Below are 16,196 nucleotides of genomic sequence, written 5' to 3' on the forward strand. Positions count from 1 at the left end.
TTTGCAGCAAATAAAAATTAAAGTCAATAAAACTTTCTTTATTGATAAAGATTTTTCCTACCCTTTCTGGTCATTAATAGGATTAGTATAATCGCATCAGCGAATTTAATATTATCATTTGGAGAATATTATAAATTTTGCAATAAACTTCCAAATTGTGTCTGTAGCAAAGTGTTACTTCCGGTTAGATGAGGTCACGAGAAATAAAAATACAACTAAATTATGTGAATTTACCTTGAAGTATTCAGTATTTCAGCATGTCAGCCTTGAGAATATAAGACTTTCTGCATAATTATGAAATGTAGTTAAAGGGTAAGCCGTTGGTGTCAAAATTTGGCGTAAATATACAGTATTCTTTTCCCCAACAAGCAAAAGCGGGCAACGAATACCCCACCCGTCAGGTACAAATCACAAACAGTCACTACAGTAATAAACACTACTGCTGTCAATATTAGCCTGTATTTTGCATTAGCTACAAAGAATTAACCTGTCCGCAAGATTAATAAAGGAGCTAAATCCCTAATATTTGGGACCTAGAAATTGACACAAATGGGTCGCAATGCATATGATATAATGATAATGTAATATGAATGTATTGTAGATATAGGATAGGGCATAGGCAATAACTATAAACTGTTTTACATTTACAATCACTCATTTCCGTTTTTACTGTAATTTCTAATCAGTTATGTTTATATATAGCGAAATATGGCAGAAGTCTCAATCGAATGGCAATCACTAGCATCTGGTTATTCCAGTTTACACCGATAGTATTTATTGCTTATACTCTCCAGATAAGAGTTTGACGTCACCGTTTGACATGACTTGTGGAATATGTCTAGCCTCGTTCCTTTTGTTACAAATGGCGTTGAAAGGCATTATAGTAGGTATGATTCGTGTACCAATGGTAAAATGTTTATTTTGTCTTAAATATTGGATGTCAGAAGCCCATCTTTTCCCAGTAAGTCCACAACATCAATGTTTATTTGAATTGACAAGTAATTTGTGTTTTCATTGTCAAAGACTTTGGATGATATTGAGTTAGAGACTTAGCAATTTTAAATAATTGCTTACAAAATAGCTTCCAGAAGTGGAATCTATTCTTGTAGAATGTCCCAGAGCAATTATGCATAATTCACAATTCTCTTCATTTGGATAACTGAGGTAGGGTGAATAGATTTGTGTTGTAATTAAACACAGTACGGTAAATGTGCTTCTTTATGAGGTGGTTAGTCAAGATATTTTCTTGTTAGTGCTGTGCTACAGCCTGAAATCCCCATTTTGCACTCAATACATGTATGTCATTACCCATATTTATTATAAAAACATTGATGAACTTCTCTCGGCAGTGATCTACCAATTACCATCATCAGACTGTGTCCATACTATCGTCTGACTAAATGCGAACCATCGTTTCTGTGGAATCTGAAAGGTCGCAGGACTGAAACGTCGTCATATCACCTACGTGTAGTACTGAGAGAATTCAATTCCCCAGCAGGATCGATGTTTGTATTGATGTTATTGTTTGTTCTACCTTTCAATAAACAAAAATGATAGTGATTTGTTTATTTTTGATTTTTAGATAGATTGTTTTACATGGTGTGCAGTGTGTGACTATAGAACAGAATGTTTGGTTTAGGTGGATTGTCGCGAGTCCAGAGACTAATTCTAGGAATTATTGTGTTGCTGATTGTTGATGTTATTTGGGTTGCTTCATCAGAACTTACAGAGGTATTTCATTTTATTCATTAAATGCACGGAACTGACGTTCCATTAAACAACATTTTATTTATTCATTAAATGCACAAAGATTATTGCCACCAGACAAGGGGTAGCATATTTATACTCTCAAAGCTCCTGATTTTTATACGCCCATATTGAAATGTGGTTGTATATTGTTGTCAACCCTGTCTGTCCATCCAGTGTCTACAATTGCTTGTGTACGATCTAGAAGCTTTTGGATGCTCTGGAGACCAAAGTTATCATCCGATTGATTTATACACCGTGTTTACAGTCATGAGACGAAGACACCTATATATTATCAAGGACTCCAATAATTACTGTCAGAGTTATGGCTCTTGATTACTTCGTAAATCTTGCGGATGCTGTACAGGCCAAAGTTATCATTCGATTGACTTTACATTGATACACAGAGTTTAAGGTCTTGAGATGAACAAGTAAATTGATTTTCAATGATTTTTGGTAAATTGAACAGCTAAATCCATGATATTAAATGTTTTATATACTAAACATTAGCATGGGGCAGAACTAGAAGCCAAACAAATTCTAATGATTTTCTGATAATTACTTAATGAGTTGTTACTTTTAATCAGATTATAAATGTTTCATTACCGACAATAGAAAAAATATGCGACAACTCCTGTTGACTGCTCGGATGACTTAGCTGCTGTGGGCATATGTTTCATTGCCTGACAACCTATCTTTAAGATTATATCCTGGCAGTCTATGTTTAGGACTATTCATCAAGCAAATTTCTTTAATCACTTGCAATGTGTTCAAATTTTTGAGAGTACTAAGATATAGATGTGCTATATAAAAGATGTTTTTTAATTTTTCATTTCTTTCAGTACATATTTCACAAGTATCAAAAACCATTTTTCACCACATTTGTAAAAACAGGAATGATGAGTGTTTATTTATTGGGATTTATTATTTGGAAACCATGGCGATTACAGTGTAAGCATGTACAGGTAGGAAGAAATATTTCAGCTTCAAAAGATACCTTTTTGCATACTTTTGCATCTTTGTAGGACAACCACACTGCACACAAAAATAAATAGGACTGGGAATTAGCATCTAATTATGATCAAAGATGGTTTTTTCTCAAACTCAGAACTTTTTTTAGACTTTTGTTGTTATGGAAGTCACCAACCGAAAAAAAAAAAAAAAAATCCCAGAACGGAAACCACGCCAAGTATTAAGTATATTGATGTTTATGTTTTAGAAATATGGTATTAATGGAGAACAAGGAGAAGTTGAGGAACATTTGGTAAGTTAGTGGTCACCTTAAATGCTGATTTTATTAATCGCATATTATTAGTCATTTTTTATATGCTGTTACGAATATTAAATACAGTTTTATTTGAATGATTTTTATCCAATCCAACCAATCAATGCCTTTGTAATTAATATATGATATTTTAATTACAGGGTGAACCAATTTATGTACCTGTTAAATATGATAAAAATAGTGGAACTGATTCAGATGATTCTTCTGGTAAGTATAGTGCTAATCATTTTACATTTCAGTCAAAATAAATTGTTGAATTAGTTTGGCTTGATGTTTTATTTCATTTAGTGATGTATTTCAAATATAATCAAAGTTTCAATATGATAGAATGTGGAAATCACCATTTTGTATAATCATGAAAATACAAATGATTGTTTGGTAGTTTATTTCAGTTTACTATATCTTAACCTTGTAATTTGTAATTAGGTTGTAACTTCTATTAATCTTTCTTTTTTATTGTAGGTAGACGTTCTATTCGATTTAACAATTTATCTGAAGTTAGACAATTATCAGGTATAAATATATATAATTGGTTGATAGTAGATTGACCGTGGTGAATTTATAAGCCATAAACATATCCAAGTCATAGAAGTTAATTTTGGATGTCAAGCCTCAAATTCAGAAAAAAAAAATGAACACATTGTATTGTTAGCTACCGTGCTAATGCGCAGCTTGGAAGAACAAAGATTTCAGAGTAAACAATCTTCTGAACATTTTAACATCAGAAACCAACGCTAAAATGGTGATATACTTGCCACCATTGTAGCTTTGTCTTTTTGCAATGATTTCTACTCATTGACTAACAGTATTGATCATTTTAGGTCAATAGATTACAATTTGGTCCGGTTGTGAAGTTTCATATTTACTGTCATACCCAAAATATATATTTCCTTATTATTATTATTATTTTTATTTTTATTATTATTAAACATTGATATAGCACTAGTTTCACCAACAATGTTCAGAAGCGCTTTACAAAACAATGAGTACAATCAAATAACAGTAAAAAAAAAAAAAATAAAAACAACTAAAAGACTACAAAAATATGCAATATATTAAAATAATATATATCTAAGTAAAAGCTTTTTTGAATAAGTAAGTTTTAAGAGCACATTTAAAAGATTGTACCGAGGGGCAGGAACGAATATCAGTATCAGTACCAGATGGTTTTAAATCATTTCACAGGTTTGGGGCTAAAAATGAAAAGGATCTTTCACCATATGTAACCATTCTAATGACTGGCGTTTGTCTGTCTGTCTGTTCAGAGTTAGCAGCTAATCTTGGGCTGTCCAGAGGCTGAAATTTGGTGTTTAGGGGTAGCTCAGACCTGGGAGAAACATAGGATAGGTGGCGTTGGCCTGCCGTTTCGAGTTTCGGAGTTACAGGCACAACCCGGGAGGTGCCTGGTTATCCGCTAGTATAATATATTTACTAAAATCAAAAGGAGGGTAATGTGTTGGTATTTCATGTTTTTGTAGAGGTACATGCCGAAGATGCAGTTATATCCAGATTGTCTTATTCAGCTTCTTTAAAGGCAGAAGAAGATCGCCTTAATGCTCTCAGTAAATTATCAGTCAAACAAGTTGCCAAATTAGGTTTTATTTTCTCAGTTATTGTAAGTATTGTTGTATTCTATGAATTTGACTCCAGAACAATTCTAATAAAATAATAGAAATGGCATCACTAATCCCCATATAGGATCTTTAATCAAATTGTTTTATAACTCTGTCAGTTGAGTATTGTATAAATTCAGTGGCTGTTTTTTTGTGACTTCTCCCAAAAGAATACAAGTACTTCCAGTATTTTAAATACTAATCATTGTTTAATAGTTCTCTCATATACATCCCTGAACGAATCGAAAATAAATTTGTTGGCACATGGTTTAAAGTCAATCAAACGAAGACAGGACGCATTTCTGAGTAGAACATTTAAATACCAGACATATTCAATATGTAACAGACATTGTCAGACTAGAGCGAATCTGGTTTTTGTCAAATATAAAACCTTTAATAGATGCAAATAATGTTGAATAATTTGTTTTGAAGTGAAATTCCAAACTTTGTACACCACATAATAAATTTTTTGAAGCCATTACTGTGAGAGGGATTCAATAGCTTGTTTTCAGTTACCCTCTTGTGTTACCGGAAAAGAGCTTTACTAAAGCATTGCACAAATACACAAGTTCAAGGGAGATAACTACCAAACCCAGCAATAATTAATTAACCCTGGCATTTACTTAAAAGGGGAAAGAAAATTGTGGCATTTCCTAATAACTAATGCCTCCATTAGTCCAATATCATTTTGGATTGTCAGAAACATTGTTTACTTGATAATTGAGTCAATGATACTCTTAAGGTTTTAAACAGTAACTTCCCATGACTAGAAGAAATATTGATTTAAAAAAAAATGAAAGGGTCACACGGACCTTTTTAAATGTCATGGAGGTATCTAGGAACCAGAATAATTTTGTATATGGCAAAATGTTATGTTTTTTTTAAAACTATAAATATACTTGTTTTTTCAGTGGTTTTTTGCTAATTTTGCCTATCAAGAGGCATTATTAGATACAGAGGCAGCTATTGTTAATGTTTTATCATCTACTTCTGGTTTATTTACACTTGTATGTGCTGCTGTCTATCCTAGTTCTAGTTCGGACAGATTCTCTCTATCTAAATTAGTAGCTGTTATGTTCAGGTAATATTACCAGTATTCTCTTGATTTAATCTGTGCTCAGTTAGATCCTGGTGTTGGCCAAGAAAATTTCCCAGGGTGGTTTCCTATTTTCAGTGGTGTATGAGGGAGGAGCTGGCAATGAACAGCATCTAGTTGTTCAGATGGGAAGTAAAATCAAACTCCTGTACACATTGGTGTGCACATTAAAGAACCCTTGACAGTTGGAATTCATTTGTTGTCCCCTCAAAATATCCTTCCTAGAACACTGCCTGGTGTATGCCTATCTTCATTAGCCCTATATTTATCTGTATTTTATTCACTACACTTCTTTTCAACAAGGACAGTTGTCGTAAACCAATTGTGTATGCATTGCAATAGTTATTTTTAAAGATAAGAATCTTTTTTTATTCTCATTGTTGGCTGTGGGAGAGAAACCCCCCAGACTGTTCTATATACAAATTATCATGTAACTAGTTACTGATTATACTGGTCAAAAGCCACTAGTTATATAGTAAATATTAGTTTCCCTTTGTGCGATTCCTCAGATATTTTTTTAAGGATAACTTCAAATATAACCAGCTCTGACTTGCTGGGACACGGCCCCCTAATATACTTGTTTTTAAATTTACAATATTTCCCCCCCCCCCCCCCAAATGTCAATATTAAAAGAAAGCACAAGTTTGACATGTGTTGAGAGCCAGTGCCGGTCACAAATTATTTACCACATATAAGATATCCACACAGCAAATTGTCTGTTAAAGTTTGTAATATAATGAATGTTATGTATATGTTTTTATTGTAGATTATGAAAAACAATTATTTTTATCCTGTTTATTATTTCAGTATTGGAGGGGTTGTGGTAGTTAGTATATCAGATTTAAACTTTGAAGATGAAATACCTGTAGGAGCTCTATGGGCTTTATGTGGAGCTATATTATATGCTCTTTATCTTGTTTCCTTACGTAGAAAAGTAGACCATGAAGATAAATTAGATATACCAATGTTTTTTGGTAAGTATAGAATAGAATTTTGTCCTATAATTTATACAGATTTGCAGGTTTATGTATCACTAGTGACCGACATTTTGTCATTTTCAACTAAAAACACTGAAGATTAAGTGGAAACAGTTGCAAATGCAGGATTTTCAGCAGTGAGACAGTGGCACGCCAGCTGCCGCTGGATGGAGGGACAAATTGAAGCAAAGCCCCAGCTTGAGGGGGTTAATTTCCGGCAGTATTTCAGGCATTAATCGTTGAGATAAATAGAGCTGATTTTTACTCATAAACACTAAAAATTATAAAAACTTGTCTGTGGGCCGAAATGCAATAATTCGATAATAAAGTGAAGACTGCTATCAGAACACCCAAGAATGTCCAACTTCATTGCCAGCTCCCTGTGGAAACTTATTACAGCTAAGTTGATGAGCTGCTTGTCACTGGATATCGCCTGTCGCCCAATCACTAGCTTATCCGACCAGAGAGGAAAGTGTTATTGTGTATAGTAGGCTTACAGCAGGATGGGTTCGCTAAGTCTATGACTGAGTTGGAATGTGTGATTTAATCACTGTAGAAACACATCACAAATATTTTAATTTATTTTTTAAAATTATTGTGGGGAGGGGGCAAACAGAGGGCAGATCAGCTCCTTGCCCCTCCTTGGTGCCACCACTGCAGGGAGAGGTCCAGAAATTTCAGATCTCCATATTGTAGTGACAACTTTCAAGCGGCAAAGACATGAAGCCAACGACAAAGTGATCTCATTGGCCTCCCCCAAAAAATTTGAAAAAATTGAATGCTGTAGGTTTCATTTTTAACCATTTTGTGTGCCACAGACACCCAAATTGAGCCTGATCAGGAATGGTTCCAGAACCCCAGTACCCTCCACCTGGATCCACACCTGGGAAATATCAGAATATCATTAAAGCCTCTGATCATCATTAGTTTTTCATGTGTTATTCCACTTATTTAACATTTAATTAAGAAATTAAAGCAAAATACTGAGCAGAATTTAACCATAACTGATACTTCCTTTTGAAGAATTAACTTCACAATATTGTAATTTGCAAGTGACTAGATATCCCATCATTTACAGTGTTAAATATTATATTTAAAGCCACTGATTAATTATAATCATATTTTATTTTATTCTCTGTGTTTGTTTACAGGTTTTGTAGGATTATTTTGTAGTTTAATTATGTGGCCTGGATTTCTTATACTACATTATTCAAAATCTGAAGAATTTGTTTGGCCAACTAAATCACAGTGGTTTTTTATTACTGTAAATGGTCTAGTGGGGACTGTTTTCTCAGAATTCCTATGGCTCTGGTAAGTTTTAATATTGTTTCCTTTGTGCTACCTGATACTGGGTTATGTTAGAGAAATTTCTATTAGATCTAACTATATATTGTTATGTATTTTATCATTATGTTAATATATGAAGAATAAATTACCTTCATTAGACCATACTAATTAAATCTGATATGGCAATAGAGCATGGGTTCCACGTCTGCCGTATATACCGGTCGAGACCTGCGGCTATGGCAAATGACCGTTCCTAGATCTGACCAAACGGTCATTTTGCACGCCGGAAAGAGAGTCTTTTTTTCCAAAACCCAATTTTCAAACATGGCTACGATCGACCTCCACTATGTAACTATACAAGAATGCACACGTATAGAAGCCAATCTAGTGATTGGTGTTATAGAGTTGTATAAATACAATAGTCGTCAACAGATTATACTGAGTGTTGTGTTGATAATTAATGATAAATGTCTGGTAGTAGAACAATAAAAGTTAATTGGTAAGTGGGAATCTAATCAACGGTGTGAAGCGGTCCATCGTTAATCATTCACGTATTGTCCACGTGTCATAAGGATTTTCAACATCAAAGCCGTTTACCGCTATTACGGTCAGGCACGATGTAAACAAGGTTATTATGAGCTTCGAAAAAAGGCAATTGATATAAAATACTGCTCTTCGCATCCAACCAACTGTCATATAAAATAAAAACAGCATAGAAATTACGGAAGTCCTCAACAACGTACATGTACGTGTTGGGAGAAAAATGCATTTATAAATTTTTATAGCGGCATTATGGCCTTGTTGAAATTGTAGAAATAAAATCTAGAGAATAGTGAACTTGCTTACCGAAAAATTAAGAAAATTACGTATTCCAGTTCTATTGTGCAGCGATATTGATAATTCCACGTGTAGAAAATATGTCGTGTATATACGGTTACTCTTACACACGACGATATTCTAGGGGGCGCTAGTGTCGTTAGCTGGGAAGTAAGTTATCCGCTAGTCATTTAGTTGTACATTATTAGGATTTACGTCACAATTCTGCGACCCATAGTTCCGTAAGAGATGGTCTTAAAACCAATAAATGTGGGAAATATGCCGTGGATAATTATAAATTTATCTTCATATCGAAGTTATTGTGTTACATCTCAAAATTATCCAGGTCAGTGTATTTACTATGGAGCACGTGGTAATTACGTGTGAGCTACTGAAATGGTTTTTCTACAGCCAGTTCAACTATTTCGTTATTTAAGTAGCCAAAATGGAATATTTAATTAATTAATAAATAATCATCATAATATATTTAAGTCAAATATATTTTTTTGTGTACCCCATGGTGACAAAGTGGTATAGACACGTGAATTCACAATACCATACCATGAATAAAAAACATGAAATATGAATTTACTTTGAAAAGTTATCAAAAATGACCGGTAGTGAAAATTTTGAAGTGGAAGCCCTGCAATAGAGGTAGTTGGTAAATGATTTCTCACAAACATCACATTTCAACGGTTCTAGATTTATTTTATCATATGTTTATGAAATGAAATGGGGTTTAACGTTTTACTGTTCTGCTCCGACTGGGTTAATGAAGACAGGCATATGCCATACAGTGTTCGTTGAGGGAAATTTTGCCCAGGCAGTATGGCCTTATGTTACAAGGAATTCCAACTGCCAAGGGATCTTTTACTTGCACACCAATGTGTATACAGGGCCTTGGTTTTTGTACCATTCGAACAACTAGACAGCTGTCCTTGTCTGGGCCTCCGTCCAGTACCACTGACAAGTGGAAACCACGCGGGAAAATCCCGGTGAACTTTCTTGGCCAATGCAGGGATCGAACATGATAATATATATATTTTATCTTTTTATTTATAGGGGTTGTTTTTTAACATCATCATTAATTGGTACTCTAGCTCTAGGTTTAACAATACCTCTAACAATGATAGCAGATTCTGTTATGAAAGAGGTAAGGTTAGAATAATATGTTAAGCATACATGTAGGTTAAAAATGTCTCGTGTGTTCCTCATATATTATTGTAAATTATTACATCAGTCTCAAGTTTTTGGCCTGTGTCTTCAAGCTTAATTAGGTTATCTAATCGATCTGAAACTTTATTATACGCCCACATATCATATGTCGTCACAGTTGGTCCGTTCCTCCGGCCATCATCAATTGGCTTGTGAATGTGATAGAGGCTACAGTTTTTGACACTTTCTTTTCAAATTTAGTGTGAAGCATTGAGGTCGACATTCCATGATTTTCCGTTCTGGAGTTTTTCCCCTTTTGTCAAGATAACAAATTTGGTCAGTGTCGTGTCTTCCTTTATTATAATCTGCTGTCGGGACATTATGGCTGTGTGAGCATATTCTCATGCTTGGCATTGCAATCTTTTTATATGAATGTTTGATATTAATATTGATCAGGATAAATTATATAATAAACTTATATTGTATGATAAAAACTCCACCTGCGTTAACAACTTGTCTTAAACTTAAAGTGTCATAATGTCACGTACATCAATATTTACATATTGAAGGTGTCTTGGCTTCAAGTGTCTTATAAGATTAAGATATATTGTTTTGGTAAACAGATATATATATATTTGATGGTTATATATTATTACATGTAGGATCATTAGGATCTCTCCATTGATAACATGAATGCATGACCTCTGTATATATGAATAGTAATGAGTTAGATGTGTGTACAGCCATGAACTAAGTTGTAATGATAATGTGTGCAGTTGTCTTCTGTACATTGAAGCATTAACATGATGTGTTGTAATAGTGTATGGCTGTGAAATAAATATATAGTGTGGTCAATTAAAATACACTGTCACAAATATATATTCTTGAATTGTTAACTAGAAAAGTTTTCTAAAGATATACAATCAGAATTTTAATAATTTCTATGTTTTATGGTTTTCAGGTAAAATATACATGGAGGTTTTATTTAGGAGCAGTTCCAATTTTTGCATCATTTTTCGCCATTAGCTTCTTAACCCATTATGAAAATTGGGATCCAGTTTTAGTGGCTTTTAAAAAATTACTTCATTGTATTTGTAAAAAGAGATTAAAACCAAGGTTTGTTTAGTTTGATATATTTAAATACAGGATAACAGTAGGACAATTCTCCCGTCAAAAGGCAACACCTAGTAACTCACGTTTTTCTTATTTTGAGAAAACAAAGGAAAACGTAATGAATGTATATTAAACCCCAGCTTATCCATTGATTTGACTATTGAGTTACTAGGTTTTTCTGTGGCATATTAGGCAAATGAAGGAAGTTGCTAGGTTGTGTCATGGGTGTAACTGCTTACAAAATCAAAAGATTGGAATATCTAGTACAACAACAGGAAGCACATACCCTACTAACTATAAATTTGGTCCGAACTCAATTTTGATAAAAAAGAAAAAATTGAGTTACTAGGTTTTGACTTTTGACGGGAGAATTAAACAAACTGTCAGGGGTAATGGTTATCAATAGTTGTCTATGGTTACAATAAAATACTAATATCTTAATTTTGTCTAATTAGTCATTTCAGTTTAATAAAAAAAAAAAGGACACAAAAGATATAACGATAAAAATTTATTTGCATATTTATTGACTCACATCTGTCTGTCATTCAGATCAAAGGTTACAATTATAAATACTTCACTTCCCTTGATCTGCCCTCAAATGAAATAAAATGGGCTTTAATATCCTGCTTTTCTGCACCCACAAGGCTAATGAAGTATGCTATGAAGGAAATGGTGCATGGACAGCGGCGCTGCTGCCTACTCCTTATTTCAAATTACAGCAATTTTTTTTTTGTGCACGCCAACGTGTCCATGTGACCTAGGATTTTCATATCTTCCCTACAACAAAACACTGTTCCTTGCCAGGCCCTCTGTCCTGCACCACTGACACAGGGACGTCAGAAAAGTGCTCTGTCCTAGTTATGTCACGACTAAACCCATGTCATAGTATCCTTTTATTATACTAATGAAACATTGAAATTAAACACATACATGCATCTATTAATAGTTATAATTGTATTTCAGATTGAGAGAATTGGATAGAGAACAAACAGAAAGTCTTATCATAGGTGGAGGTTCCAACGGTTCCTGAAACTTGTCCTACTAATTCCATCTTACTCGTATAGTTGTCAAGCTTGTGATTGTGATTCATTAAGTCTATCTCTCTAAAAAACATAATATTTTCAAATATATATGTAATTTATTGATAGGACTAGTATTCAAAAACTGTTGCGTTTTTGACAAGATAGTATTCAACTAGGAACACCAAGTATCTCTATCAGATCGAGGGTGGCTGGTCAATTGCCCAATTGAATCCTGTGATATCAAGTGCAATCAATTTCTCTATTTTAGCTTAAGTAGTATTGGGTGACCTGACAAAAACTAAATTTAATCTTGAAGTTCAAATTGGAATTGGGACAGAAACCATTGAATATATTGATGATTAAGCTATATAGATCTAAATGTACTCAGAATTAATTTTTATTTTATAGATTTGTCATTTCTTTTCATATTTATCTTTTTTCTAAACAATGAGGAATGATCCCTTGCTAGCCCAGAAGGTGACCATAACCCTGTTGTTGGGTTGACTAATGTTAAATAAATTAATATGACTGTTTTTGCAAGTTTAAATGTAGTCATTAAACAGTCTCTAATCTTTTGTTAAATATTCTTATTAAATATTAAAGATACATTATGGGAGATTAGATAAAGAGCTGGCAGTTCTCACTATAATAGTTAAAAACTAGATGATGTAAAGGGAATTTGCTGAAAATTTCAGTCAAATTGGTCCACTCTGAACCGAGAATTTAGCGATGGAATTTTAGGCTTAGCCTCGATCATCATTACTAAAGTCGGTACAATAAAAAATATAATTTCGATTATCCATTTTTTGATATAATCATGAATGAGCGTAGAGCAGCAGATTCGATTCAAATCCAGTAAATATCGCAGATCCGATTCAAATCCAGTAAATATCGCAGGCTAGCGATGACATCAAGAGTTGATTATGGTCTGGATAAGTTAATTAAAGTCTAATTAATAATTTAGATAACATTTCAGGCCTAAAGAAAGACCTGCAATAGGCAGATTTAGCTCTTGCATAATGTATGTCTAATATACAAATTCCAACATTTACATCATAAAAAACCTCTCCAATACCATCATTTGTTTATCTAGGGAATTGAGTTTTTTTCAACACTGTGGAGGTTTGTAGACTACAGTTAGTTCTAGATTGCTATGAACTAATAATGATATTACTAGTTTAATGCCTCTACTTAATGAAACTCAGATCTGACACGAAAGATGATTGCAAGTGATCATGTTATACAGAAGTCCTAATGGTTTGATTACAAATGCAATGCAATACACAAAATTACCACTTATAATTTGGATGACTTTAGAAAGTAAACCAACTTTTCTTTAGCTATCTCTTAGATTTAGGGCTGTTCATCTAGGTGAATCAAATTCTCTGTAGTAGCATATTATACTTGTCTTAGTACAAACATTTACCCAATCTATGATTGTACTGCTTAATTCTCCAGAAAATTCTTTTGCAGCACATCAATTGTTAAAATTTGTTTATTTTATTTTAATAGAGTTTGTAAATCAAGTTGTGCTATTTTTCAGTTCTACCTCTTTCAATATTCCCTGTATTTTTTATGTTTTGTCATATGTATTGTTTGAATTGATTGTTTTTGTACTTATATAAACCTGACTAAATGTCTATACAAATAGTATGTAAACTTTATATAAGGGATGATGAAAAATCACACATATTCAGTAAGTAAAAATTTAAATGTAATATTTAATAAGGGTATCGGACTCCCAAGACTTTAGATACATAGATAATCGTAAGAAGATAAATTTCCTATCGTTATATTAAAATATTGAGATGTTCACCCTTCCAGGTCATGATATTATAGCTTACATATGTTTATATTAAGAAAATGACTGAAATGACTTCTTCGATTTGGGTAAAAAAATCAAATATCTTGATTTCATTGAATTTTTTATCTTGATTAAAAATCTTTCTTTGATGAATAGTTCATTATGCCTGTTTTAAGATAAAAACGATTTATTGTTCCACTGTCAACACAGTCAAACAAAAATTAAAGTAGTTAGCAAGCCAGCTTTTGCTCCTAAAAAATTGTGTCTTACATTTTGGGAATATTTATTAATTCCTTCTGGCTCAGATTGCCTACACATGACCTATTGCCTAATTTGCACTAATTAAATCATCACTTTACTAATTATCCTATAATGGATGCCTTAGAAAGGTACATCAGGCCACTTATATACATTTGATGTTATATACATATATATAGTCCAGATTAGTCCCCTCCTATTGTTAAGATATATGTTTAATTACCCTGTCCTTATAATTTAGTCCATCTAATTTCGTTTTGTTTTTTATAGTTTGAAATTTCATTTTACTTGTCTTCACTACTATATTGGAGCCATCAAAGTATATAAAAAAAAACGGAATAAGATTAGATCTGTATATTAATCAGATTGTTTTTTTAGTCCAACTATATATTTATTTGAAACAATGTAATGAATTGACCCAGTAAATGTTATTTTCCTAGTTGACATGGAAGGAAAGTTTTAAAAGTATATATTGATAACAACCACAGAAACATGATGTTATTATAATGGTAGCCAGGCTTAAACATGATTTATGTAACATTTTGAAAATGAGCTGACCTTCCTTACTATGATAGTTTAAAAAAAAGGTAATGAAACGTGAATATATTGAAAATTTCAGTCAGTCACTGTATTCTGAGCAAAGTTATGACAGTTTTCGCAACAAAAAGCATAAATAGTACCATTACTCCGTTAATTAACAACTCAATATCTCATCCATCCACTGGTCTAGAGAGTTGATAATGGGCTTGTCATATGAATAGATATCATAATAATAATTTATATAACAAAATACTTTGTATCTCTGTAAACACATTATGAATTTGGTCCTTCAATTGAAAAGCTTATTCTGGATATACAAAGTTATTATTTTAGTAAGTTAGCTTAAACAAATGTGTGATATTAAAACTAAACTACCAATATATTTGTAGTCTTGTGAATGTAGATGTCCTTTATATATGTTATGTATATAAATTGTCTTGTGTTCTAGTCAGGTATATATATATTTATTGTATGTACATTATCTGATAATAAATCTCTCTTATTCTCAAATAAAACATTGTTACAGTTTGTCTACATATAACGGTGTAGATGGATGATAAATAATACGACACAGTGGTCTTCCCCTAAATTTAAAAAAAAAAATTCACAGATTAATACAAGGTTTTGAGTATGTTATGAATAAGGAACAGATCAACAGATATGATTGTAACATTGATCAGAAAGAGGTGACAGTGTTTGGATATGGAGTTGGGATATCAATCTGATTAAAACACAGATCCTATTTCGTTTCGTTTTTTATAGTTCAAAATTTCGTTTTACTTGTCTTTACTACACTAGGATCTGGAGGAGTTGTTTTATTACTGGCCTTCTGGTTGAAGTGAGGGATTAGCCATTAAAACGATCTGTTACGGCGGGTTCTTGGCGTTTGATGCACGGAACTGTGGGTAAACCACTAGAAACGTCAACGCCGATTGATTAATCACTTTCTGACGCCATAGGGTCAACAGACGCTCGTACGATCTTTGACGCGACCTTCCAGTACAACCGGTCAGATCCTCATGTAGTGTAGGCCAGCGAAAGTATAAAAAAACAAAACGATATATAGATCTTTTTGGATATAATTTAGTTTTGAATGATAATTCCATCGTCGGAAGTGGAGGCGGGGGGGGGGGGGGGGGGCATAAATAAATATTGTACCATAAAACCGTTGACATATTGTTCACGCGTATTCATTCGACGTACACATAAGGGCCTTTTTATTTCTGCCCCTTGGCATGTTTAAATTTATCTAATTGTATCAGGAAATCAAAAAATTTGCCTTCTGTTTTATACTGAAAATGCTTGGAAAATGGGTTTGCGGTTGTCAATTTTCAAAATTTTCCTGGGGGGAGAACCCACCTAGACCCCGCTCGGACGTTCGCGCGCCTTCGGTGCGCTCGTGACGCGTCTTCTGCGCGTACTTGTGTGGGCCTGGTTAATGACCTGACAGGTGGGCCCGGCACTGATCGTATAGCGCTTGTCCC

The 16,196-nt window shown here is 33.3% G+C and overlaps 1 protein-coding gene across 1 annotated transcript; it reads left to right on the plus strand.

Annotated features, from left to right (window-relative positions):
- Window positions 1–176: 176 nt before the first annotated feature.
- Window positions 177–15,221, plus strand: LOC126807752 (solute carrier family 35 member F5). The gene is made up of 13 exons (XM_050532527.1): window positions 177–312; window positions 1,583–1,731; window positions 2,589–2,711; window positions 2,966–3,010; window positions 3,172–3,238; window positions 3,494–3,544; window positions 4,510–4,646; window positions 5,556–5,725; window positions 6,548–6,714; window positions 7,869–8,028; window positions 9,883–9,973; window positions 10,937–11,091; window positions 12,052–15,221. The coding sequence occupies exons 2-13, from the start codon at window positions 1,627–1,629 to the stop codon at window positions 12,116–12,118; spliced, it is 1,338 nt and encodes a 445-aa protein (XP_050388484.1). The 5' UTR covers window positions 177–312; window positions 1,583–1,626; the 3' UTR covers window positions 12,119–15,221.
- The last annotated feature ends 975 nt before the right edge of the window (window positions 15,222–16,196 follow it).

Source organism: Patella vulgata, chromosome 9, assembly GCF_932274485.2.
Source record: "Patella vulgata chromosome 9, xgPatVulg1.2, whole genome shotgun sequence".
Classification (NCBI taxonomy): Eukaryota; Metazoa; Mollusca; class Gastropoda; family Patellidae; genus Patella; species Patella vulgata.